The sequence below is a fragment of the Musa acuminata genome, chromosome BXJ1-1, assembly GCF_036884655.1.
Source record: "Musa acuminata AAA Group cultivar baxijiao chromosome BXJ1-1, Cavendish_Baxijiao_AAA, whole genome shotgun sequence".
NCBI classification, from domain to species: domain Eukaryota; kingdom Viridiplantae; phylum Streptophyta; class Magnoliopsida; order Zingiberales; family Musaceae; genus Musa; species Musa acuminata.
The window spans coordinates 20,572,501-20,597,452 of record NC_088327.1 but is presented as its reverse complement, the minus strand read 5'-3'; the positions used below and the strand labels follow the sequence as shown (position 1 = coordinate 20,597,452).

Here is a 24,952-nt window from a genome sequence, read left to right as displayed (position 1 = left end):
GCATCCGGCACACAAATTTAGACATCTTACGGGCAATAAAATAAACAAATAAATAAAGATTGCCACTGGTAAAGATCTTTATCATAGAGGAGTTTACACACACACACATCCCCGGAAAATCCAATATGGAAAAATAAAACAATGAATACCGATTTGATTGACTTAAACTGCTTAGACAAACAATATAACTCTGATTTGAGAATGACAGTGCCTTCTGTTTTTCCACACTTTACCATCAACTTTTCTTTTCTATTTCACTTATTGAAAAAACAACATCCAGCTATCAGTTCTCAAGAAAAGATATCTCGCTGCACATTTCTGAAATCCCCAAAATTGCGGTCCAGTTCGTATCGGCTTGTATAAATATCCCTACAAGCCCTTCATACAGAGTAAAGTTATGCTCGCAAAGCAAGGCCAATAACCTCTGGAAAAAATTGTCATCAATTACTCACAAATATAGTTGCTTGATCCAACAAGTCACCTTGACTTGAGAGAAGCATGGCCAGTGTCGCCCAAATGTGCAAACAATTTATTCCTGACATAACCACAATAATGGGCTTGACGCTCAAGAACATGGCAGGAAATGAAACGACCAGGAAAAGAGTAGTGACAAGTGATGACCACAACATGTAACAAAGGGTTTACAAAAGAGTGAAAAGTTACCTTGTTTCAAAGGTCTCCCCACATGTCTCACATGCATTACTCGGCGCTTTTGAATTAGCCTGGTAAAAATTATTGACAAGCTTATGATGATTATTGAGTTAAAACTAACAAACAAAATTACAGAGAGCAACTTTAGTAAACTCCATGATGTTTAAAAACTTAATATCCAAATGCACTCCAAGCCGTCAATGAATCTCATATTCCATGCTGATAACAGTTTAAGCAATTTCAAAAACTCAAGAAATTTTACAGTTCACTGAAGAAAACTAATAATCGCAAAAGTTAACCTCAAACTGAATTTGAATTGTCAAACATAAGTACCTGAAAATTGTAGAATAATTTTGAGCATATAGTTATCACCAGAACAAGTCTAAGCCTTATAAATGCTAAACCTCTTAGCACATTTGAGAATGAATTTGCATTTTGATGGTTGGGTAAATAAATGGATCTCAAAAGCCACTACAATAGAAAATCTTGGGTTTCAACCTGACATTTCCACAAGACAATGAAATGCAAGAACCTCATGCCATGATCTGACAGAAAAGGATCTGTCAGCTGACAATCTACAGCAACTCTGTTCCAAATTATTAAATCTTACAGAATTGTGAAAAGTAACACCCACTAACAGAGCTAGGAAGAATATCCCAATTCCAATATCATTCTAAATTATCATCAATGAAGGAGTTAACAAGTACAAAATCTTTCAGAGCAGAAAAAAAAGGGGTTCAGCAAGTGTTCTATGTGAGTAAAATCATCAATCAAGATATCAGTTTTCCAAGCCCCCTACCCACCAAAGAAAAACAAGAAAAAGGAAAAACTAGATAAAGAGCTTCCTAACAGAAAAAAAGAACTTCTATAACCCAGGAGAAAAGATAAAACAGCTTTTATCTAGAGGATATTTCCAGGAATCCATCTCCATCTCATCTGTTGATTCAGATCCTTTAATCCATCTATATATAAGTCAATGGGAACACGAGTTGTTGATTATGTTAAATCACAAGGACAACAAAAGACAACTTAAAATCCTGCACTATTGTAAAAGTTATAATCATTTCTGAGGTTAATCAAGAAAAAATGATGGTTAAAAAAAAAAGATAAAAGACTTTTTTACCTTTTGTTTCCTTCCTTTTGGTAAGTTGTTTGTGTCAGCAGGTGCAACTTTCTTTCCTGCACCTTTGCCATCTACCTGTTGTTTTTTGGACTTCTGATTCTTTCCTGTAGGCCGATCCTTTTTATTAATCACAGTTGTCTCCTCAACTAATAAGGAAGAAGCCTCATTGTGATACTCTGTGCTTGTTTCATGGTTTTTAACCTCAGTATCCTCCCTACTAGTTTCACCCCTCTCCTTCTTAACTTCAGAATCAGCTTTGCTGGTCCCTGTTCTTGATGTTCGATGCCTACGGCCTCTTCTTTGGCTAACATAGTCCATGCTGCTTTGCTCACCATTATCAGGATGATAAATGTCATTCAATGATGAATCATGCTGTTTCAAAGAGTTATTTTTCCTATTCTTACGCCCTGCTACCATTGCTTCCAAAATGCTAGCTTCATCATCCCTCTCCCCTAGATGCTCAGCATCATCATTAGACTCTGGCAATTCTAAATCTTCCCTTAACTTATCAGAAAACTCCTCAACCACATCGCTGTCCTCTGACTCTGGAGGTTCATAATCAAAGCTCACATGGACTTCAACGTCACCCTCCTCTTCTAAAAACTCTTCATCCTCCTCCTTGAATGCCATCCTCAGTTCTGCAACCTTATCCTTGTGCTTCTTTGACTGCTCATGATTCTTCCACTGCTTATCTGACTTAAACTTCTTATTGCACACCACACAATAGAACTCCTCCCTGCCCTTCTTTTTATGATCATCATCATCATCTTCCAACTCATGGAAGTCATCCTCCTGCTCGTTACTCTGTGTCCACTCGGGCTCTTCAAATAGCTTTGCCTTCTCCATCTTCTTCCTTTCCTCCTCCTTCTTCCTTGCTTTCTCCTCTGCTCGATGCTTCTCTTCGGCCAATTTCTTCTTTACCATCATATCAACCACCCTCTTATCCCGTTTCTTCACAAATGCTGCAAGTCCCCGGACTGTATCATTGTATTCTCTCCTTGCCTTCTTCCTTAATTTCTTGTTCTCGTCCTCCATTGCACGTCTTGTCCTCCGGTTAGGTCCCATTGAAGCATCGTACTCGTCTACCCATCCAAAGTCCATCACCGTGCAGAATCCGAGCCAATAACTGTAGAAGGCAGTAACTTGTGTATACGGACATTCCAGATTACCAATAAGGGGAGCAGGAGTCACGGCATCGGCTCCCAAACCCAATTCCTTTGCAAACCATATCTCCTGGGCGTAGACCTTAGCGAAGAGGTCGCCATAGACCTTGTAGAAGCCCTTGCCGGAGTCAGAGTAGCCGGAAAAGACGGAGTTGGAGAAGAAAGAGAATAGATCGAGGTCAAAGAAGGCGGAGGGCCGGTGAGACTTGGAGGCGGCGGAGGGGTCGGAAAATAGGATCTGGGAGCGATGAGAGTCGTACCAGGCACGCTCCTTCGGGTCGGAGAGGACCTCATAGGCGTGGAGGAGCTCCTGAAACGCGGCGGTGGCGGAGGTTGCGTCGACGGTGCCCGAGGCAGCGACCTTGTCGGGATGGAGCTGGAGGGCGAGGCGTTTGTAAGCGGAGCGGATCTCCTCCTGGGAGCAATCTCGCTGAACACCGAGGACCTCGTAGAGGCACCGCTTCCGCGGCTCCGCAGCCATGGACGGCTCCTCTCCTGCGCTCGATTAGGGTTGCGGCCGAGATCGTGAAGGGTTAGGGTTAGGGTTAGGGTTAGGGTTTGCGTCGAGCGGGAATGAAGAGAAAGGCGTGTTTGACCGGAAAAATAGGAAACCATGAAAACGTCTTATACTCGAATCGCGGTAACTAAACCCGCCGCGGCTACGGACTCCGTGCCGCCGTAGACGAGGTTTGGAGGAGGCGGTGTGCCACCGCGTTCGGATGTAATGGTCTCTTACCAGCGTCAACGATCATCTTAATAAAAGTGAAGATTGCGCATATAGCTTGTATTTATTATTAAGTAGTATTCAATCCTTATAAACTCTTCCAAAATTTTAAATTATCACTAAGATTATAAAATAAATTAAAAATAACTGTCAGATTTCAGGAATTAAAAAAAGAAATTCACTCTTATCTAAGTTAGTAATTATTATAGAGAAATTTGATCGCACATGCAAAGGATTCACAACCAGTCATAAGTTTTTTTTTTTTTTGCACAAATTTGATGTAAAGATCATGCAAAAAAAAAAAAAAAAAAAAATTATATTAGGTTATGATCCGAGAAAGTCCCTTTAATACTTATCAATAATGAGTCAGAGTTAAGCATCCAAAAAATTGGATGATGAAATATCCTTAGGTGCATTTTGATATTGAGATCTACCATAGCCAAATGCATGAAATGATTATATGCTTTCTCGACCATAGACGCAATCATATATTACCAAACTTGAAAAATGTGGAATAATAGTTGGTTAAGTCAACCTTTTATGTAATTGACTATATTGGATTAAATTGATTGTCGCATCATCCTAATGGCGATGAGGTGTTGATCATATAGTGGTAAAGTGTTGAGCATGTTGTAGGAGATGTTAGCATTCTTCAATTTAATTCTGTTCGACTATCAATTTAACCGTTTAGTCATGAATAATATTTTTGATTGATTTGATTGCACCGTTGGTTGTCAAGATAGCATCTTGAGCCGATTTAATTTCATTTTCGTCAAAATAATAATTTAGATCGATTCAATTGCATTATCATCAGAATAACCCTTTGGGATGGTTCTATCGCGCTATCATCGAAATAGCACTTTACATCGATTCAACAAAATTGTCATCAAAATAGTGTCATAGAACTATTCAATCCTGCTGTCATTAAATTAGCATTTTGGGTCACTTTGATTGTGATGCCACCAAAATAATGCCTTGGGTCGATTCAACCCCATTGCTGTTGAAATATATTTTTGGACTGATTTGGTCTATGGGGATACTTTATAACTAAATTCAATGACATCATTATACAAGGACACTTCTTAAATCGTGTTTGGGAATACATTTACATTTTAACTGTGAAGTTGAAGAATGCTGGAGCTCGAATGAATGTGAAGTTATTGAATGCTTTTAATGTTTGATAAGTATAGATGAAAACTACATTTTATACGTGCATCGATGAACTTTTGTTTGGTAAATTGCATTTCAAATGTCCATTAATATTTTGTAACAAATTTACCCTTCAAATCTTTTTAATATTTATTCAAAATTTAATACATATATTTTTATTTAAATATATAATTTAATAAATAAATGTATGTAATCTTATAAAAAATTTTGTATACCCCAAATATAGATTAAATAAAAATATAATTATATATAAATAATATTTAAAAATAAATAAATAAAATTTCACCTTGTAGAAAATATCACTAAATCATTTTGGCAATCTTATAATTTTATGTAATGTTATAGGATATTTTAAAATTTTAAAAAATAAAATTAGCATCCTACAAATATTGAAATGCTAATGCTACTTTTAGGCAGCATCAGCATCAACATTTGAGTGTTTTCAATGCAGCATTCAGGCCAAATATGATTTTTTTTAATTTTCAAACAGTAATTCACATTTGAAGTATGCATTGAGCCCTCAATAAATATTTTAAATATGTTTGTGTTCGATTGCATCATCATAAATAAATATTTTATTATCAGGTTTGGTCGTATTATCGTAAACGAACACTTTATGGTTAGGTTCAATCATGTCATTATAGAGTAGAATCTAGTCGATCGTTATCAAGAAACGCTTTATGATCGACTTCGATCATATAATTGTAGAAAGATGCTTCATGGTGGGGTTTAGTCGAGTCATCATCGAGAGATACTTTATAGTCGGGTTTGAGCACTTTATAGTTGGGTTTGAGCATATATCATCGAGGGAAGTTTTATGACGGTGTTCGAGTGTGTCATTAGAGAAGGATGCTTATCGGCTTAGTTCAATAATTCCATCGTAGAAAGATACTTCGGGGTTTGGATGTGTTATCATCGACCAACGTTTCATGACTAAGTTTGGTCACATTATCGTAGGACGCTTCTTTGCAAATGGGTGCTTCATTATTGGGTTTGGCTATGTCGTCATCGAGGAATGTTATATGGTTGGGTTTGTTTGCATCATTATAGAAGGATTCTTCATGATTAGGTTTGGTCATGTTGTTGTTGATAGATGTTTTATGTTTGTGTTTGGTCATATCACTAAAGATTGATGTTTCATGATTAGACTCGATTGCGTCATTATAGAGGAATGTTTTATGTTTGGGTTTGATAGTATAGTTGTCGGGAGCTACCTTTTCAAGCGGTTTGCCTATATTGGTGTCGAGAATTACCTCATTAAGTAGTTTGATCATGTTAGTATCAAAAGCCATCTCTTTGGGTGATTCAACCATGATCTTTAGGCTATTCGATCATGTTAACATCAGGAGCTACTTCTTCATGTAGTTTGATCATGTTGGTGTTAGGAATTGTCTCTCGATGTAGTTTGATTGTGTTGATATTATGAGCCACATCTTTGAACGGTTCGATCATGTTAATATAAAAAATTATCTCTTTTGACAATCTAATTATATTGGTGTCGGAGACCACCTTTTTGAGTGATTCGGTTCGATAGTTATTAGTATAAAAAATTATCTCTTCGGGTGGTTTGATCGTATTGTTGGTGCTTAATTATATCAAACTATCATTTTATCTGAAGATGATATGATGCATCTATAGTCCTTCGTATTATTATGTTGTGCTCGTATAGTCCTTCGTGTTGCTGATATTATAAAATATTTTTTTTGTTAGGCCCTCCTTCGAATGCAAATATGGTGTTGAAAGATTATTGAGTTGCAAAAAGGATTCCTAAATTATTTTTCAAATTATATTATATTTTAATATGACATGTAATTATATTTTGTTTACAAAATTATATTTAGACCTGTTCTTTGTCGTCCATATGTCCCACTTGTAGCGCATTTCCAGCTACTATAAATCTCGGCTGATCACATCGACGGACGGACTAGATGACCTGCTGCAGAAGCCGACGGACAGGGTGCCCCGAGACTGCGTGTGTTCCCCCAAGTACCCCCACCTCTTTTCTTCGATCCAAAGCTCTTTCCGTTTCGTTCGCCCATCGCAGGAAGCGCAACCCTAACAACATCTCCCTCCCCCTCTGCTGCCGTCGTTGGTATTTCGCCTGAATTCATACCTCCGCCGTGTGTGGTGGAGTTGAATTGGTCGGCGTTGAGGTCCTCCGCCGATCTCTCTTTCGGTTCCTTCTCTGATCCTCTCTCCATCTCGTGCTTGGCATCCTTCTGGTAGAAGGATGACGGAAGACAGGAGTCCGAAATATCCCGATGAACCCCCGCGGTGACCGCAGGCCTGGAGGCAAGGGTGTCTCTTTTCTGAAGCGCTTCAGCTTAATTTCTGATACGTGTATCTTTCGCCCTTGTTCAATATTACTTCATAATAGCATGGCGAGTTATGCCTTTCGACTGGTCGTCGATTTGCTTCATGAAGAGTGTAGTAGTTAGTCACGACTATGACCTTTTAACTGGAACTCGATCTGATGTCCTTATGTTTTAAGTTTGAGTCTTAGTACTCTAATCGTGTTTATATACCTTAGTGTTGAGACTCAACATGGTCGAAATAGAAAATAAGAATTAAAGTAGTTCGAGACTGGTTTAGCCTTCTTTTGCCGCTTGATATTTTTGGGATACATTTAAGGATTAAGAAGGTCTGTAGATAGCAATTATTAACTTATGTGGTGTAAATTTATACTATTCTTCATGTGAACCAAACCTAAGAAATAGTGTGGGTGGGTGCTTTTACTTGGCTATGTCTATAATAGTACTGGATAGGCCTCCATTTGAGACTTGGGATCTGTTTTCTTTTTATTTTTTCATCTGTTTAAACCCTAACGGAAATGAGTATGAGTTCTCTATTAATTTGTTTTTAGTTTATATTTTTCTTCCACGCTTAAGAAATTATTGGTATGTAATGACCCTGTCTTTTACAATTGCAGATTCAGAAATGCACTGGTGCTGTTGTTATAACAAGGTATGACAGGCAAGTGTTTGCATTATTGATACCCACTGAATCTCACATACTTCTTTAATTCCTTTTATGTTTAACTTTTCTAGAGGCAAAGTACCATCCTCCTAATGGATTGTGAGACAGTGAGAAGCCACTGTATCTCCTTATATCTGCAGGGGCTCATGTATGTAGTATTTCTTGATTATAGGATCTGATTTACACAAATCATTGGCAAGAACAGAATATATGTTTAGTTTTGCAGAAACATTTTATTTTTCTGCATGGACTTGTTGTATCTATGATTGGTATCTGTATAAGTGTTCAATCTGTTCATGTCAAGAAAAGTTACTATGCATTTAAATGTGAATAATATATTTTTTTGTGGTTCGTGTCACATTTCATCTAATTAATCAGACCAATTCTTGATTATTGAGTGTCAGTGAATTCTTATGTGATGCCCAGAAAGTGAAACTGTGAAACTTAACAACTAAAAGAATTTCTAAATAAAGAAAGTGTACTAATTTGAAAGAGAGTTCTATGTTGTGGCTTCAAGCCCAACTGTTAACATGAACTTCAAAAACTATGTTAACTGAGAATGGAAGTCTACTTATGGATAATATTCTCCACTCGATTTTGTTTTATAGGACAATTTCTTATCAAGTAATTCCACATATCTCAATTTCTCTGTTATAATGTCATACTTCAGTATTAATCCTTATTGCTAGTGTTCGTTTTGTTCTTGGAAGACCTCCCTGAGATGAGTATCATGACTTCCAGGATACCTTTAATACGTGATGACATGTTTATCTAGCATGGTTTGTAAACATATGATTCTTTGGCCATATCAGAAATACCTTGTTTGCTTCTATGAGGCATGATTTTGGATTACCAAACAAGATGCAAATATACATGTACCCAATCATTGATTACTATACAGTTCAAGAATGGGGTACTTATAATGAAGTTGTCATTTCCATAATGTGTTTGATTGTGTTGTTGTATATTATGATAAATTATAGCAAAAATTAGCTAACATGCCTGGCTGTCATCATGAAAGGAATTATTTTTCTTACACTATATTTCAATAACATCGAGAGGATAACAAGATGTTGCAAAAAATAAAGCTAGCTAAAATCCCTATTTTAACTTTTCATATTATAATGAAGATTAAATCATGATTAATGATAATAGTACAAAGTTCACTCAGGTTAAGATGTGGTCCATGATCTGCCAAGACATTGAAGGGAGTAGGCTTGGATGATTGTGATGGGAACATCCTCAAGCAAAAATTAACAGCATTTCCGTAGGGTTGTAGGTGTTTTAGTGGACATCTTGAAACAAGGCCAGAACCTCAGACATCTTTTACCCCTCTTTACTCAGTTTTGTTTGATGGGCTGGTATTAATCTTTTATTGCATCATTGCATGGGAAAGTTGATTGTGATGCAGAAGGAAATTTTTTGGGAGACAGGTTAGGCAAGCTCTGAGTAAATATTTGTTTCTGGGCTTTGATGCTGACCCTTCATTCGATATTGCAGCTTGTATTTGAGGTCCAAATGTATGCAACCTTCTTGCATAAATCTTGTAGTTGACAGCTCTGCAGAGTCATCTTCACAAAGTTCCTTTTGGGACTTATTCGAACTTGTAACTTTGTTGGATTATATATCTCACTGACATGGCTGACGGCAGTCTACTGCAATTAATAGCGCTTCGGGCTTCATTTGTTGATGTTCTATTTCATTTTCTTAAGTGGATCTTTTAATATTTGTCCCTTACCCATCATTAAATGTGACTAATACTTCAAGCTCTCCATGACATCTCCATGTTGGTTAGATTGTTTTTGTGTTGCTGGTGGTTTGGATTTGTGTATGCACTATGCAGGACCTCTATATAAATCACATCATGAATGAAGCAGGGGCTACTGTTGTACTAAGAGGAAGAGGGTCTGAACATCATGATTGTTTCAAACGAAGGTTTGGTGTCTCATATTTGCATTAATAGTTCTATATATTGTATGTCCTACTAGTTATATTCCTAGTGTTGATTAATTCTTTATCCGACTTGCAGTACCATTGCAACCCCTGCATTTATCTCTGTTAAGTACTAATCCAAAAAGTCTTGAAGCTGCCAAGATCTTACCAGAAAACCTTTTGGACAGTTTCCTCTGGATCTGATGCTTCAAGGTATGTAAATGTAAATTTTCAATTTTCCCTTGCCTCTTGGATATATGCCTGAAAGGTTCAGGTTCTTTTACCAGCTATCTTCAATTAACTCAGGAAAACAATCTATTATGATTAGGCCAAGTTTATCTTCTATCCACATTCCCTCAAGTACCATATCTGAAGAAGGCTTCGAAATATCACATTCTAAGAGTGATTTTGCCAAACTGCAACCACATTCACTGTTACCTAAATCACGAAGGCATGCATTTCACTGGTTATTTGATTCATAAAGGATGTCAATCAGGACTTGATTCATAGCTCTGGAACCTACGTTACCTAATCCTTAGGAGAATTGTTTTTGAGGTCTTCCTTGAGCTACCTGAGCATCCAATTGTGTCGTTTATGTTGTCGGAGCCTGCATGAATGTACTTTTATCTTAAAAGTTTCTCTTTAATTTTACGGTTTAACAGCTTTAAGGCACCTTTGGTGTAGGATTCCATCAAATAAGATTATGGTGCTGTTCCTCCACCAACAGTTGTTGGTGGGAACAGAAAGCTCATCAGACGTTGTATCTTTCCATCCACTTCCACTGGCTCTATGGCAGGAGTTCCAATAGCTTACAGGCACCATTGTCTGCCCTCAAGGAATAGCCACTCACTCTGGAGACATGTTGAAATATGGGAATTCCCACAAACTTGGTTAGCTATTATGCTCCCTGCAGTCACTAGAGCGACATGTTATAATGGCTATGAAGGCATATAACCCCAGGCAATGCCATTGCAGGGAGTGGTTTTAGTACTCTGCTTGTGTCATTCACAAGTTCCATAGTGAGCACAACTGAAGAGTAAGTCAAAAATTCAAATGAAACACGGCCTCCACAACTACATAAATTTCAGGAGTTGCCTGTTTCTTTAGGGATGTTAAACTGTTCTTCAGGTATAATTTTGTTTTTTCTTCCAAATTAGGCAGTGGTATAAATCATGTCTGGCTTAGTTATTCATAACAATAATAGTTTGTATATTAGACTTGCATAAGTAGGTTTTTTCTTTGAAAGCTTAAAAGGGTAAGTTGAGTCAATACTGCATGCATGTATTCTGAAAAAAATGCAAACTGTTGTGTAGATGAATAAATTAGGGGTGAAGAAGGAATATAGATATATATAGAGAAAAAGGGAAAGAACCATGCTGGATATATCTCCTATTCCAAAAGATCAACATAGTTATGGTTCGTTTTCTTGTACACCCCCCTTATTATGGACCACAACCATGAATCCTTCTCTTGTTATCTTTATCTAATATTAATCCAGAATTTTGTTGGGTATTCTTAAACTCTTTTGTACCTAGAACTAATTAATGTAGTCATTGATTGTATATTTTTCTTTCAGTGAAACAAATATGGCTCAGATTACTCTTAAGAAGTATGTAGAAATATTTTATAAGATAATGCAAGACCAAGCACAGGTTTCTTTTTACTTGTTTTAGGTAGCATGGAAGGACACTCGGATAACCAGTGTTAACAATGCTGATTTGGATTAAGGCAGAAGCCTGGTGCTTGCCTAGTGGTTTGAAGCAGGTTTGCTGTGTCTGCCCCCCAAAAACAAACAAGGAGAGAGAAAGAAACATAGAAAGGGCAATACATAAAGATGGTTGCCAAAGAAACAGCCTCTTCCATAAAGGGGTCATTGTTGGGTGCATAGTTTGATGTACTGTTTGAAACAATACGGGTGATAGGTATTAGTCCGGGAGGATGCATATTCGGTGATACACCTTTTGTCTTGGATGAAACAGTTAAAATTTAATCGTTATCGATATGTACTGATCGGTAACGTACTGATTGGTAACGATTGAATTTCGATCAAAATCAATCAAGGATCTAGAGTTAATTGGTTCCAATGATCAATTTGATCGTCGGACCAATTTGAATGCCTATTTAACCTTATTCTTTTATCCTCTTTCATCTTATTTCACTTTAACATATTCTAACACCCTTTCTCACTCACCCTCTCTTTCTCACAACTTCTCATTCTTGTTCTCAATTAGAGCTGATATTAGGTGATTACAGGCTCATTTAAGGCATTCTAATAATTTATCTAGAGGAAGATTACTCTAATTAAAAGGTATGTATTCTCATGCTACTAAATTAATTCAAGATGTCAATCATGCTCTCTGGTTAATGATGATTAGGGTGAATCACATCTTTATAGTGCCAAATTAGGATAATGATTAGTAGCATTAACGATGATTAGATCCATATTAGTTTCATTCTATCTAGTTAATGATGATTAGGGTCAATAATATATATATATATAGTATCAAATTAAAGCTAATTAGTCTTAATCATTACTTGTTAATTATGTGATTAGTGGAATTAATTATTAGTAGCTTATTAGATCCATATTAGCTCCATTCTATCTAGTTAATGATGATTAAATTTAGTTGACCCATTCGAAAGAATCGAGGAGCAACAATTTTAATCGGGTGACGAGACACCTCCATCACATTTAGCACTTGGCTCAGTCCGAAGCCATAGCACTAACGTGAATAGTATTTCCTTGATTGATGACGATGGTACTAGCGGCGAGTTGATGGTTCTATCTACTCAACCTCATGGTGGTGCATGGATCGAAAAGTAATATTTTATGTATGTTACCAAAAGTACAAATCATGAGCTTGAGGAGGTAGTCATAATGTTTACACACGAAGGGGAAAGGGAAGGCAATCAATGACTTTGAGCAAATGCGATTGAGTTTATATGATATAGACAAAGTGAAGCTCATTGTATTTCCAATCATCATATTAAGGAGGATTTCAGGACCAATGGTACAATGATAGTTGCTCATTAATTTTTGAGGTTAATCGTTCTTAAGATAGAAGCAACAGGTCAGTGATGATAACAGAAGTTCCAGTGTTCTCCAAGCTCCCCACCCATACATGCCATAATTATATTTGCCTCAAGATGCTCTTTGGACACGTATTATTCAAGGACAATCAGGCAACCACCGGCACCATATTGATGTAATAATAACATATGGTTTATCATTACGTCATATCATGAGAGCAATTTCAAGATTGAGTCCGATAGATATATCATATCGATATACAAATATATATCGATATATAAATATATAGGATCGAGAATCTCAATCCATCTGTTTTGGAGTTTCGTCATTCATTTTGGTGATAGAAGTAGATATATCCAACGTCTAATCTAACTTTTCAAATTGCATTTTTGTACATGATTCAATATCATTAGAAAAACTATTCAGAATGTGTCGTAAAACTGCTCATCAACTTCTGAAAAAGATAAATCCACTATCCCTTTCTTATTTAGATATTTTTTATTGAAATAAAACTAAAATTACATTTAATTCTAATTAAAATGCCCTAATTTAGATTTTTAATATTAAGGTATGTTTGGAGATTTTTTTGGGTCTTTTTTTGGATCTGCCAACACATTCCGACGTATAAATTGGACTGGCGAAAGACCAGCACTGCTGGTTGGCATAAAATTGCAGTCCTTGGTTGGGAATCCTGTGCTTTGTTTGTCCTTTTTCACATGTATGGACATACATATGCAGAATGTACATGTAAATCGTTGTATGATGTGGTTTGTGTTGATTTGTTTCACATATTGTTTACTATTACTGTTAATCGAAGATTTGAACTCTGAAGATTGTTTTCAAACATGTGGCTGTTTTGTTTTGGGCTCTTTTTCTTTTAATATATTTTTTAGCTGCTTCTCGTTTTAGAGAATGAGCTGTCAAAAATGTTTAAGTATTCTTGATGAAACAAAAATTTTATATTTTATAGACAAATTATTGCAATATCCAAATTTTATATAATCTCTAGTACTGCATTTTTTGAAGCATCTTTTCTAGTTTTACCAATTGCGGCTGTGCTGATTTTGCAACAATCATTTCAGGTATTTTGTCTGACCTTCTCTGAACTTGACAGGCAGATAACCTACGGATTTGCATTTGTCACGGGTTTAAGCGCAGCAGTTTGGTAAAAGCCAGGAGTTGACCTTTGCTGTCAACAACACGGGTTCGATTTCTTTCTAGTCACCAGTATGCTGCTAATAGACATTTCATTTCATGATGATTTGGTATTCTCTTTGCTTTTCATGCATAATTGTGCTGCATATTAGTCATCTTAGAACTTTTCAGACCACTACCTAATGTCCTTCTACCTGTTTGCTTTCTGAACTTTGATCTATTTGTTCCCATGACTTATTTTAAACCTTTGATACTCATCCGATATCTATATAATTATGGTATTGAGCAAATGGGGTTGTCTAGTTTGCTTCTTCAGAACTCACAAGTATCAGAATTTCTCAAGCCAGCTCGTGAGGGTTTAGAGGTGTGAGGGCTGTCTCATCCATGCTGCTGCTGCCGAAGAAGTTGGTAGATGGTGGACTAAAATGGGACACAACCTCTGCCAAGGAACATGCCTCCCCCGCCACCAAAGTTCTCATCGTCTCAATCACTCCCCAGGCACCAACAATGACGACAAGGATTCGAGTGAATCAAATGGTTTGCCACAATCTTCAAGAAATGTGCCTCCACCACCTCCCAAGCTTTCAGATCCCCAACTCCCTCCAAGAGCTAAAAGCAGGAGCATGGATACCTCCCAAGGTTTTCATTGTGGTCTTTCTCAAGAGTGTTTTTTTGCTTTCGGCATCTTAGGATGCGTCAATCTTTTTGGAAGAATGTTCAGTTTAGTCTTGCCAGTGGACTACCCTGAAAATTCTAGCAATGATTGTTGTGAAATTCTACCCAGTTCTAGTTTACATATGTGACTTGGAAAGTTGTAATGTTACTACTATTTCCTTTTCCTCTATTTTCTTTGCCTTCCTCTTTTTTCTTTCCTCCTGTTGTACTCCTCAGGGGCAGAACCCTGAAACATCTCTGAATCTCAAAGCACTTGATCTTTCATCCCATAAGGCCAAGCCATCAACCATTTTCTCCTCTCATTTGTTTTCCTCTACCTTAGACCATCATCCTTGGCAGCCCACCGCACAGCTGCTGAGGATAACGCTAGGATCACACTCTGAAACTTGTGAGTCGCCATTCGTAAGAGTTAAGAATGCTAGGAATCACGACTCCAAAACTTGGGGGTCACCATTAGCAAAACTTGGGGGTCACCATTAGCAGGAGCTCATGCTACAGAATCACTGCATCGCAACTCTGTCGCCATTCCTAGTAACTTACAAAATCACTGGAACCACGACCCCCTAAACTTGGGATTATTTTCTGATATGGGCAACCCTAGGCAGCTTCCACCCAGCTGCCCATTACTGAGATGAAAACAGACAATAAAACAAGGGTCAAGCCAAACGCAATCACTTGAGCTGATTCAACTTCATACCCTCCTAGACTTTGGATATGAATGTTCTACTAAGATTAGGCAGAACAAGAGCAAATGAAAAAGCAAAGAAGGGGGATTCTAGAGCAGCTGACTAAACTCAGTTACCAAAAATTGAATTAGCATGCTATTGATTACAAGACCACATGTGTGTGCCTATCATTCGGATTCAGCCCTACTGAAGGTTAGATACTGCAGCTTCTCACAAGAGTGAGAAATGTAACAAATGTTAAGCCGATTAACTATGGAAGCATTTTACAAACCAAATATCTAGAAATCGATGACCAGGCACAAGAAGCAATATATGAAAATACATACACTGTTGCTAGGTGGAATTTGCCAATTCTTCAGAAATCCAGAGCTGTATGAAACAGCTACTCCTTGAGAAGCACACTAGCATCCAGTTTCTCGGACGTTAAAGACCCCAACATCTTGCCCTATCTTTTTCTTGCAGCAGCAGTGCTCTGCTTGGGATCCTCCAAGGGAACCTGAATCGGCTCAAATTGTGAACCATGGTAAATGGTGGACATCTACATCTTAACGTACTTGTCAACATACCCCTGCAGTAAGAAAGAAAAGGAACTAAATGACTTACATTTCAAAAAATTTGAAAACTAGAAACGAATAGAATAGCATGTCTTTTCAATTTAAAAACAAAAACACATAATGCATCAAAACAGGAAATGAGATTTGGAAATCAAGACAGAATGGTAATACTTCAAAACACTTTTGTACTTTTGTTTCGGTTACTCGACTCAAAAAAAATAAAGATGTAAAATGATTTTTTATTCACTACCAAAAAAGAAGAAAAAACTGACTTTCCTTACTGGAAATCACCATCCAAAGTAAAGCTGTCCATAAACCAAAAGTTTTTGTAATGCATAGGATGAAATATTTGACATCTAAAACATTAGAAAAATTGTTCATACTGTTTATAAGCAAAAGAGAACCAGACAGATGAAGGCAATATGGGCATACCATAACCAGCTTGGTCAGCTTTCTCTGTGACGATTCAACATACTGATTGATCTTTGCTTGTGTTTTCGGGATCTGATGGCTTGGCACGGATCCAGATACTTTATCCACAGTCTTCTTCACAATAGTCTTAAATGCTTCTTTGCTCATATTTCCTTGTCGCCATGATGGCTTCAAAACTTCCTTGACAAACTCTGCAAGCGCAACCTTAAAAAGCTTCATTGATCTCGAATCTTTGGTTTTCTTACTCTTCCCAGTTGATTGAACCTGATCAATCTCAATTTCCCCAGCACCACTGTTCCCTACTTCAGCAGGCATGTCAGGGCTCCAGTCTTTTCCATCAATTAGTTGGGGACTTTCATTCTCCACAACCCCCACTTCAGCATCAGTTGTCACCTCATCAAAGTCATCAACTTCTGATTTCAGTTCATTACCCACACCATCTTTCTGCTCGCTATTACGTGCAACATCCAAAGGCCTGGACAAGCTACTGAATTTTGATAATGGACCATCATCGATAGAAGGTTTCCCTTGCTTTTGGACATGAACTACCTTGAGTGTACCAGAAGATGGCTCAATGCTGTCAAACAAAGGATCATACAAGGCACCTGCTGTAGGTTCCTTAATGAATTGCTTTTGCAAATCAGCTTTAGGGGTTTCAAGAGCAAAACCACCAATTTTTGGCAAAAATTGATCTTCAGATATTCTGAAATTGGATGGTGAAGCCATTATTCTTGAACCAATGCCACCAACTGAACCATGACTTGAACTCAAGGAAGACTCATATTTGATACTATAATCTGTACCATTTCCTCGTCCAGGAACACCAAAGCCAAACTTCGAAGCTGCAGGTCCATGTTCGAAAGTTGATGCAAATGGGTTGTAGTGCATTGAGATCGATGTTTTAGGTATACTGATGCCAGACATTTGGGATGGAAGATCACTTTCTGGTGGAAATTTTGGGATAGAGGAGTCAACCATGCCAGGACCACCAAGAGTTGAGATAAAACTACTGCTTGTATGGTATTGCTGAGCAAAAGAAGTTTGATGATTTGAATAAGGCAGTTCCTTGACATAAGGATATTCTTTCCTGGGGAGAAAACTTGGTCGCAAAAGATCTCCTGGTAAAGATTGTGCACTAGACAATGATTCCCTGGGCAAATGTAGAGACTGAGGAGGCATATTACTTCCATGAGAAAAAGAGACAGCGATATGGCCTGGTAATGGAACTCGAAGATCTTCATGCACAAATGATTGATGAGGCATGCGATATTCTCTATGATACAGATCAGAGATTTGAGGACCTTCACGTTTAGGAAGGCCTGGAAAACAGTCGTCTTCAGCAAGTGGTCGGTCCTGCTGAATGACCATGGGAAAGCTCTTATGTTCAACCATGAGCAATGGAGGCTGATGAGATGTCTCAGCTGAATACAATGGTCGAGTAAAGTCATTTGGTTGCGGACAAGTACGACCCCCTAGCAGATGAGGCTCTGATGAAGGCTGAGCAACATCATTCCTAGGTGGCACTGTATTTTGATGGAAATGTAATTGAGAATACTCTTCCACAGTAACAGAAGGCCTTATGGGCGACTTCTTCTCATGTGAAAGTGGTGGCACAGGAAAATCTGATTGCATGGCATTTGGAGTATGAATACTTTGAGAATGAGGTTCACTAGCTGTTTGCCTCAGATTCGGATAAAGCATATCTGTTTGAGAACACTGTGAGTGATAGACTATACCAGGCGGCAGGAGATTCTCTGAAGGTTGCTGTTTAGGCAGTGGTGCACTCATATTATCAGCAAAAATCAGGGAGGGGGCTCGTCCCTGGACTTCAGGAGGTTGCAGCTGAGGGTTGTTATCTGTGGCTGAAAGTGTGGACATTTGAAGCTTTTTCTGAGGAGTAGAGATTGGGCTTTCAGTGCTGTAATTTGCAAGTGATTGATCCAGTGGACTTTGTGACAAGTGACCTTCCACAAAAGAAAATTAAACATGTTCAGGTTCAAAATATATAATGGCATAAAAGAGTGCAGCTTAAAGAGTTTAAAAGATATGCCTTCACCTTGGTTATGTTGTTCCAGAACAGTTTCAATAAGCCCTTCAGATTCACCAGCAGGTGAAGACTGAACTGTCAAGCTCTTTGCTGGCTTAGGATCATCTGATTCAACCAGTCTTTCTGCCTCCCTTCCACGACCAAGGTTATGTGCTTCTGGAAAATTTTCCACCTGTTGCATGCCCTTTAATTGGTTTTTCATATTGCTGAAGACCAGAAAACTATCCTCTTGTTTGATGTCATCCTCCCCCACCCTTGATATAGGATTATCTATGCCACAACCAAGTGCAACCTTCTTTTCACCAACTCCATCCTTGGTAGTCTTGCCACCAGATTCAGCAAGTTCACTATTAGTTTGCACTGTGTTCTCCTGCTGAAGGTTTTTGAACTCCTTACCATACATTTTTGATGAAAAATGGCTACTCTCAGAATATAAAACTTCACCCTGCACATCCAATTTGCGCCAATCTTGTCTAGGGTCCTTATAAGATTTCTGCATCGTCCTGTTCCGACCAATATCAGGATGGAAAAACCGACAAGATGCTCCACGAAAACATCTGCCTTGAACAAAGCTGAAACACTCAGGAGGTTGAACCCTCTCCTGTCTTGCCGATGAGTTGGGATGCCTATAAGCCTTGGATGACTTACACCTAGGAGAGCGGCTGAAACAAATAACAAGACATTCCTTAGTTGTTCAAATAGTTGCACATGTAGAGCATCAAACGAAGTGACGTCACATCACCGATGAAGCAAAATATTTGGAAGTATTTATATACATTATCAACCAAAAGTATTATATAAAACAAAATATGTTAATAACGATGTACCTGCGTGAACGGTTCCGGTTGTACCTCCGACCAGGACTATAATTCCTCCATCTATGTCTTCTTTCCTGAGGCGACCAACTACGACTTGAACTCCTACCTCTGTCACACTTTTCACTACATTGCATGCCATCAGAATCACTATCACTAACACCTTCTCTTACCAGCCGCCCAAACTCATCGAGATTTGGCTTACTAGACTCCTGCTTTGCATCCTCGGAATGATTCTTTCCAACTTGGTCAACATCAACATCATAGGACTGAATGATACCATGATCCTTAGAGGGCTCAAGATTTCTTATTTCATCATCCAAACTTTCTTCAGTAGTGCTAGTACTACAATAAACAACATTTGGTGATGCAGATTTCTCCAGAGATAAATGACCAAAATGAGCTCCTTTCGGAATGCTGGGAGAAGTTTTTGAATCAGCTTGATTACTAGATCTGGTATCAACAGTTGGATCATTCTTGCAGCTAGGAGTTAAACACAACTCAAGCTTCTTATCTGTAGTCATGCTAGAGTCTTTTTGACTCATGTCATTGTAATTCCTGCTAACCTCTTCTCCACTATCATCAGAAGCATATCCCTGAATAAGCCGGAATGGACTATCATCTTTGATGAAGACTTTTGGAACTTCAATATTTTTGCCATTGGCAGCAGCAGACTGAACATTAACTAGGCTTGCATCTTCATACAACTGTGTAGCAGATTTGGGCACATCAGCATCTTCAGAACACTCAGCAACGCCAGGAGACGACCTGATTGAGCTCACATCTTCTGTAAGGAAAGAATCATTGTCATCCAAAAATGTTGATGACTTGGTCAATGGATCAAAATATAAACCAAGAAGATATATACTACGTATATGCACTTTGGGTAAAAAGATCATGTCAGTTTCATGAGTTCTTTTAATTAATTTTTAGAAAATAATAAAATAAAACAGATAAAATTAGGTATATGCTAATGAGTTCTTTGACCTTCAAATTTTATAGGATATGTAACTTCCCATGATACATGTAATCAAAACATAAATCATAAAAAGTTACATAGAAGAAAAATAAAAAAAATAATGAAAAACTTATTAAAAATAATTATTATACATCAAATTATTTAATATGAAACAAAAATGTTAGTATAGTAAATAACTACTATAAATGTCATATCAAAGTCAAAATTTATCTGGCTGCAGATTTGAAAACTCATTGTTGATGGCCATGGGAAGCATTTCTTAACAGTATGCAAAAAGAGAATGGAGGGGTAGGTGACAGAGACACATGAAAGATTGACAGCAAGAAAGAAATCAAGATATGGAAAGTAGTTATGCAAGGTTTCTTGCCCTTGAAAAGGCTCACAAGCTGATCATCATCCTTATCTATTCGGGCCCAACTCTTTGAATAGGTATTAGTTAGGGAACAAATATAAATCAAGTCTGATCAATTACTAAAACAGTAACAATAATATCTGACCACTTGGGAAACATATAGGAAACCAGAGCCCATTTAGCAGAAAACAATAATAGAACATAAGTATCAGTTGACCTTAAATAACAGTCCAAAAAGATAAGTCTAAGGTAGTTGAAAATTGACCAAAAGGAAAGTAATACCCAATCAAATATCTATCGAGAATCTACTTTCAATTTTGTGCTACTAACAAGACTGTCCCCCTCTCCCTCTCTCTCTCTCACTGCCACAACATGGCTCAGTACAGCATCGCTAAGAAGATCCTCTCTCTCTCTCTCTCTACTTCCACTCCCTAACCAGACTGAGCCCAATTTGATGTAGAACATTGACAAGCTTGGGTGTCTTCAGATGAAGAAAATAGGCATCTCCCCACATCTTAATAAGGATAAGGTTTCAAGATATTGAATGATACATGTCATGTCTCCAAATAACCAAACAAATAAAAATCGTATGAATTCGCTCAAGTATATCTGGCTTCAAGGGAAACAAAAGTATCATAAACTATACAAAGCAAAATGGTGCAACGGTCATAGCAAATATTTGAAAAGAAGAAATAAGGTAGAACAAAAAATTCCAAACAATAATTTGACCATACGGTTTATATTGATGGACATGAATAAAATACAACATCATGCCACACCTTTAGAAGTGAGCTGCTCTTTTGTAATGCAAAATGCACGTGATAGCTCACCACCATGTCCATCATCAGCAACATGTGTAGAGTCTTCAACTAATTCTTTGACCAATTTGTTGTGACCACTCTCACTATTAGGTGGGCCATCATCATCTAGATACACACCATAGAATTCAATATCTTAACCATTTAGTGAAAAATCGAAACTTGTCATGTAAGTCTTACAAAAAAGTTCAAAAAATAGTAACTACAGCATCATTCAGTGAATTGTTTCAGTGAAAAGGAGCCTTTAAGGTATAGTTTTATAATCTTGGACCAGCTCCATCTCCTTGTAAGTGGATAAAACTATTGTGACATGAACAAGGGAACCACATGCTGATAGAAAACAAAAACATACACAAAACAAGGTCAAGCAATTGCAGCAGAAACAAAATAAACATTAAATGGATCACATGTTAGCCAAGAAAGTTTAACCAGAAGCACAAATAGAAGGGACCACATCAGCAGTAAGAAAAACTAAAGAGGTAAATGAATTAAATAGTCAGTAAGCATATTATTTTTGATATAATAGTATTTACTTTCATCAAACAACATAAATGAAAAGAAATCTAATACTTATGAACTACTGCACCATTAAAATGTTAAGTTCATAAAATTGTATCAGCTCTTTATGTAAATTATAGATCAAGTTCATAGTATCACAACTGACAGCAGTAAAGCAACAGATACAGAACAGACAGAGAAAATACAAATATGAGAAAGGAAAGATACTTCTGTCAGAAATCATACAAAAAACTCAGAAAGGTAAGTGGCAGGAATGTAGATGTTAAGCCACAAAATCAACCTTCACCTCCTCTGAGAAAGTTATTAGTAAACAATATTGGGTAATTATCATCCATAGACAACTTACTGTGCTTGAAGAACAGAGAAATTTTAACCATATAGCATATTCCTACAAGGACTATCTGATAATTATGCAAAGTAATAAAAAATACCCAAGAAAAGACTGAAGGTTAAGAATGATCATGGATGCACATTTATCAACTGAGGTTAATCAAAGATCTACCAAATGGGAAAGTAAAACGTATAAGCAACTCAAATATTCACACAATTAAAAGCCTCAAATGAAACTAATTTAACTGATCCGGGAGTCATGTTTGCATTGTGATTTCATCTCAATTTCACTGAAATATGGCATTTTTTGCCACTATGCAAAACTTTCTTTTGAGTATGATGTGGGGATGCAAATACAAGTGACTGGCTCAAGAAAAATGTCATTCAAATGCCACAAAAGCAGCACATATCTTGTGCTAGTTTTTTTGGGTGCATAGAAAAAATCATTAGTCTTCAGAGATCCACTAGAGTCCACTAGATTCAGCTATAGATATGAGTAAAAACCTAGCTAGTGTGTTAATCACAACAGGTCTCGTGGAACAGCCTCGAGGAATTTAGATATGACTGCAAAGGTGCAGTAGGGAAAAGAAAAGTGGATATATGATAAGTTGTCATTAAAGATAACTCCAAAATCCTAGAATGGATTTTAGGAAACAATCATCCTATGGAACATTAAAACATTGTATATAAAGTTCTCAATTGTCTTCTTTGTTTTGAAGAAGTGAAAAATGTTCATAGTCACCAATAAGCCACAGATGTATCGATTATCTAGCCAATCTTACAAGTGTAATCAGCACCTTTGTTAGAAAATGACATAGTTTCCTGATTTTTTTGGGATCTTTGTACTCAGATGTAATTGCTTGCTATCTCCAAGAATTAGCATAGCTCTTCCTCAGCTCCTTCCCTACAAAAATTATCTATATACTTTTTTCAAGGAAATAAGTATACATCTAATTCTAATATTTAGGTACACATGATTTCTAATTTCCCTATCCAACTTGTCTCATCTTCTCTAGCTGATGTGAGAATTAAGTAAGTCGAGTATATAAATCTGTGTATATGACATCCTTTTCTTTTCTTTTGCTGCAAAATAGTTCTGATTCCATCTTACGATTCTATTTTCTGCAAAAAATTAACTAGACAAAGACATAAAGTCAAAAATCAGCTTTCAACCTTACGCTAAAGCCCTTTAGAATGAACAGCAGTCAAGAACTGACACTTGCATTTCTCAAACAACTATAAACAAAAGCAACCAGCAATCATCTTAGGAGAAAACAATATGCTAAAAGATGTTACTGTTTATAAGATTGTCTCATCTCAGACATCTTAAAAAAAATTATAGGACAAGCACAATAAAGATCATAAAATGGTAAAATAAACATATAACAATTAATTGGATGGTCTCATACCAGATAAGTAGTTAAAAATGGATCCAACATCATATAACAAATGAGAGTGCATACATGTGAAGACGCAAAACCGAAGAAAATAATATGAACTATTAGATTGAAGAAAACTATGGAATAAAAAATCTTATTCTATTCATACAAAAATTAGTAAAACAATGTATACCTCCTAAATTATAGTAAAAATACTCGACAGGCTAGCCATCACAATAGTAACATCATAATTACATGAAGCAAAACCCGTTTATAAAGAGTAATAGCCACCTAATTACCACAAAAGCAAGTAAGAACTAGTATGATAACAATTTCTGCTATGAACCCAATTTGAAGATATATGATGTCCAATTATCAAGATATTAGAAGAAAAAGAAAAAAACATATACTTTATCACTCACCCTCCATATCCATGTCTGATGAAGCTGGTGAACTGATTGCAGCCTCACTGTGTGCATAAACAGATTCGGAAAAGGCCTCTTCTGATGGCTTAAATGATGCACAAATTTTCTCTGGTTCCTTGCTTTGCTCCATTTGCAAGCAGCATTTCTTCTTCATCCACTGGAAATACTCATATCCAATAGCAGCATCACTTCCAGGTTGACCTCCATACAAAAAAGCAAAACGTGGATTTCCAACCTCCTTCTCACGAGCCATATTCTCAAAATTTGGTCCTATCTTTGCTATAAACTGGCACAGCACCTCAATATTCCGGACAACTTGTTCAATTGGTTTTGGTGGTGGTGATGGAAGTTCTCGAGATGATTCCCCAGTCCAAGAAATCTTCTTTTCAGCACTAAAAGCCTCAACAGTGGGAAATGTGCCATGCACAAATTCAAGGTCAACTGTCTGAGCAGGAGAAACTTTTGCATCGACAGCAACATGCTCTTGAAGGTCTCCTTGTGTCGTAATAGCATTGGAAACGACTGCATTGTCCATAAATGGGAATGCCACTGGAGGAGGTGATGGAGGAATTGGTGGAGGAGAAGATGGAGGAGGGGGAGGCGGAGGAGGAGGGAGAGAAGGGGGTTCAACATTTTCAGCAGTCATGCTAGCAGATGATGAGAATGGAGCAGGAGTTATCGAAGCAAACCTAGCTGGGTAAGGAGGTGGAGGGGCAGGTACATGTTGAATGTTAGGAGGTGGAGGGGTAGGTACATGATGAGTACTAGGAGGTGGAGGTGGAGGAGTTCTGTATAAATCTTGTGAAGGGGGAGGTGGCAGCGGTGGATACACTCTTGGAGGAGGTGGCATGGATGGTGGAACATGAGTACCTCCATGACTTAACATAGGTGGAGGATAGAAAGGGCGTGGCGGGGCATAGGGCGGAGGAATTGGACGCCTATAAGGCTGGCCCATGTTGCCTGGTGCAGGAGGGGGAATGTTTCTCGGCTGTGGAGCCAAGGGAGCAGGTGGTCCA

General features: G+C 37.5%; 2 protein-coding genes across 5 annotated transcripts in view; both read right to left on the bottom strand.

The window, feature by feature from the left end:
* Positions 1-41: 41 nt before the first annotated feature.
* LOC135677092 (DNAJ protein JJJ1 homolog) lies at positions 42-3,684 on the bottom strand. Of its 3 annotated transcripts, none has more exons than XM_065189022.1 (4): positions 1,775-3,669; positions 664-722; positions 453-535; positions 42-378 (listed from the first exon to the last, which is right to left on the bottom strand). In XM_065189022.1, the coding sequence occupies exons 1-3, from the start codon at positions 3,416-3,418 to the stop codon at positions 478-480; spliced, it is 1,761 nt and encodes a 586-aa protein (XP_065045094.1). In that variant the 5' UTR covers positions 3,419-3,669; the 3' UTR covers positions 42-378; positions 453-477. The 3 variants fall into 3 exon arrangements, with proteins under 3 accessions (XP_065045094.1, XP_065045086.1, XP_065045078.1); XM_065189014.1 differs by having other exon boundaries at positions 42-369; XM_065189006.1 differs by having other exon boundaries at positions 42-535; positions 1,775-3,684.
* Positions 3,685-15,512: 11,828 nt separating this feature from the next.
* Positions 15,513-24,952, bottom strand: part of LOC135677057 (uncharacterized) — a 10,325-nt gene continuing 885 nt past the window's right edge. Inside the window, exons 2-7 of one of the 2 annotated variants that reach the window (XM_065188931.1) lie at positions 23,934-24,952; positions 21,245-21,391; positions 19,147-19,921; positions 18,329-18,981; positions 16,273-18,236; positions 15,513-15,854 (exon numbers count right to left, since the gene is read on the bottom strand). The exon at positions 23,934-24,952 is cut by the window's right edge and continues 216 nt beyond it. In XM_065188931.1, coding sequence (XP_065045003.1) covers positions 15,825-15,854; positions 16,273-18,236; positions 18,329-18,981; positions 19,147-19,921; positions 21,245-21,391; positions 23,934-24,952 — 4,588 coding nt within the window. In that variant the 3' untranslated portion in view covers positions 15,513-15,824. The remainder of the gene's footprint in view (positions 15,855-16,272; positions 18,237-18,328; positions 18,982-19,146; positions 19,922-21,244; positions 21,392-23,933) is intronic. The other variant, XM_065188934.1, reaches the window with a different exon arrangement.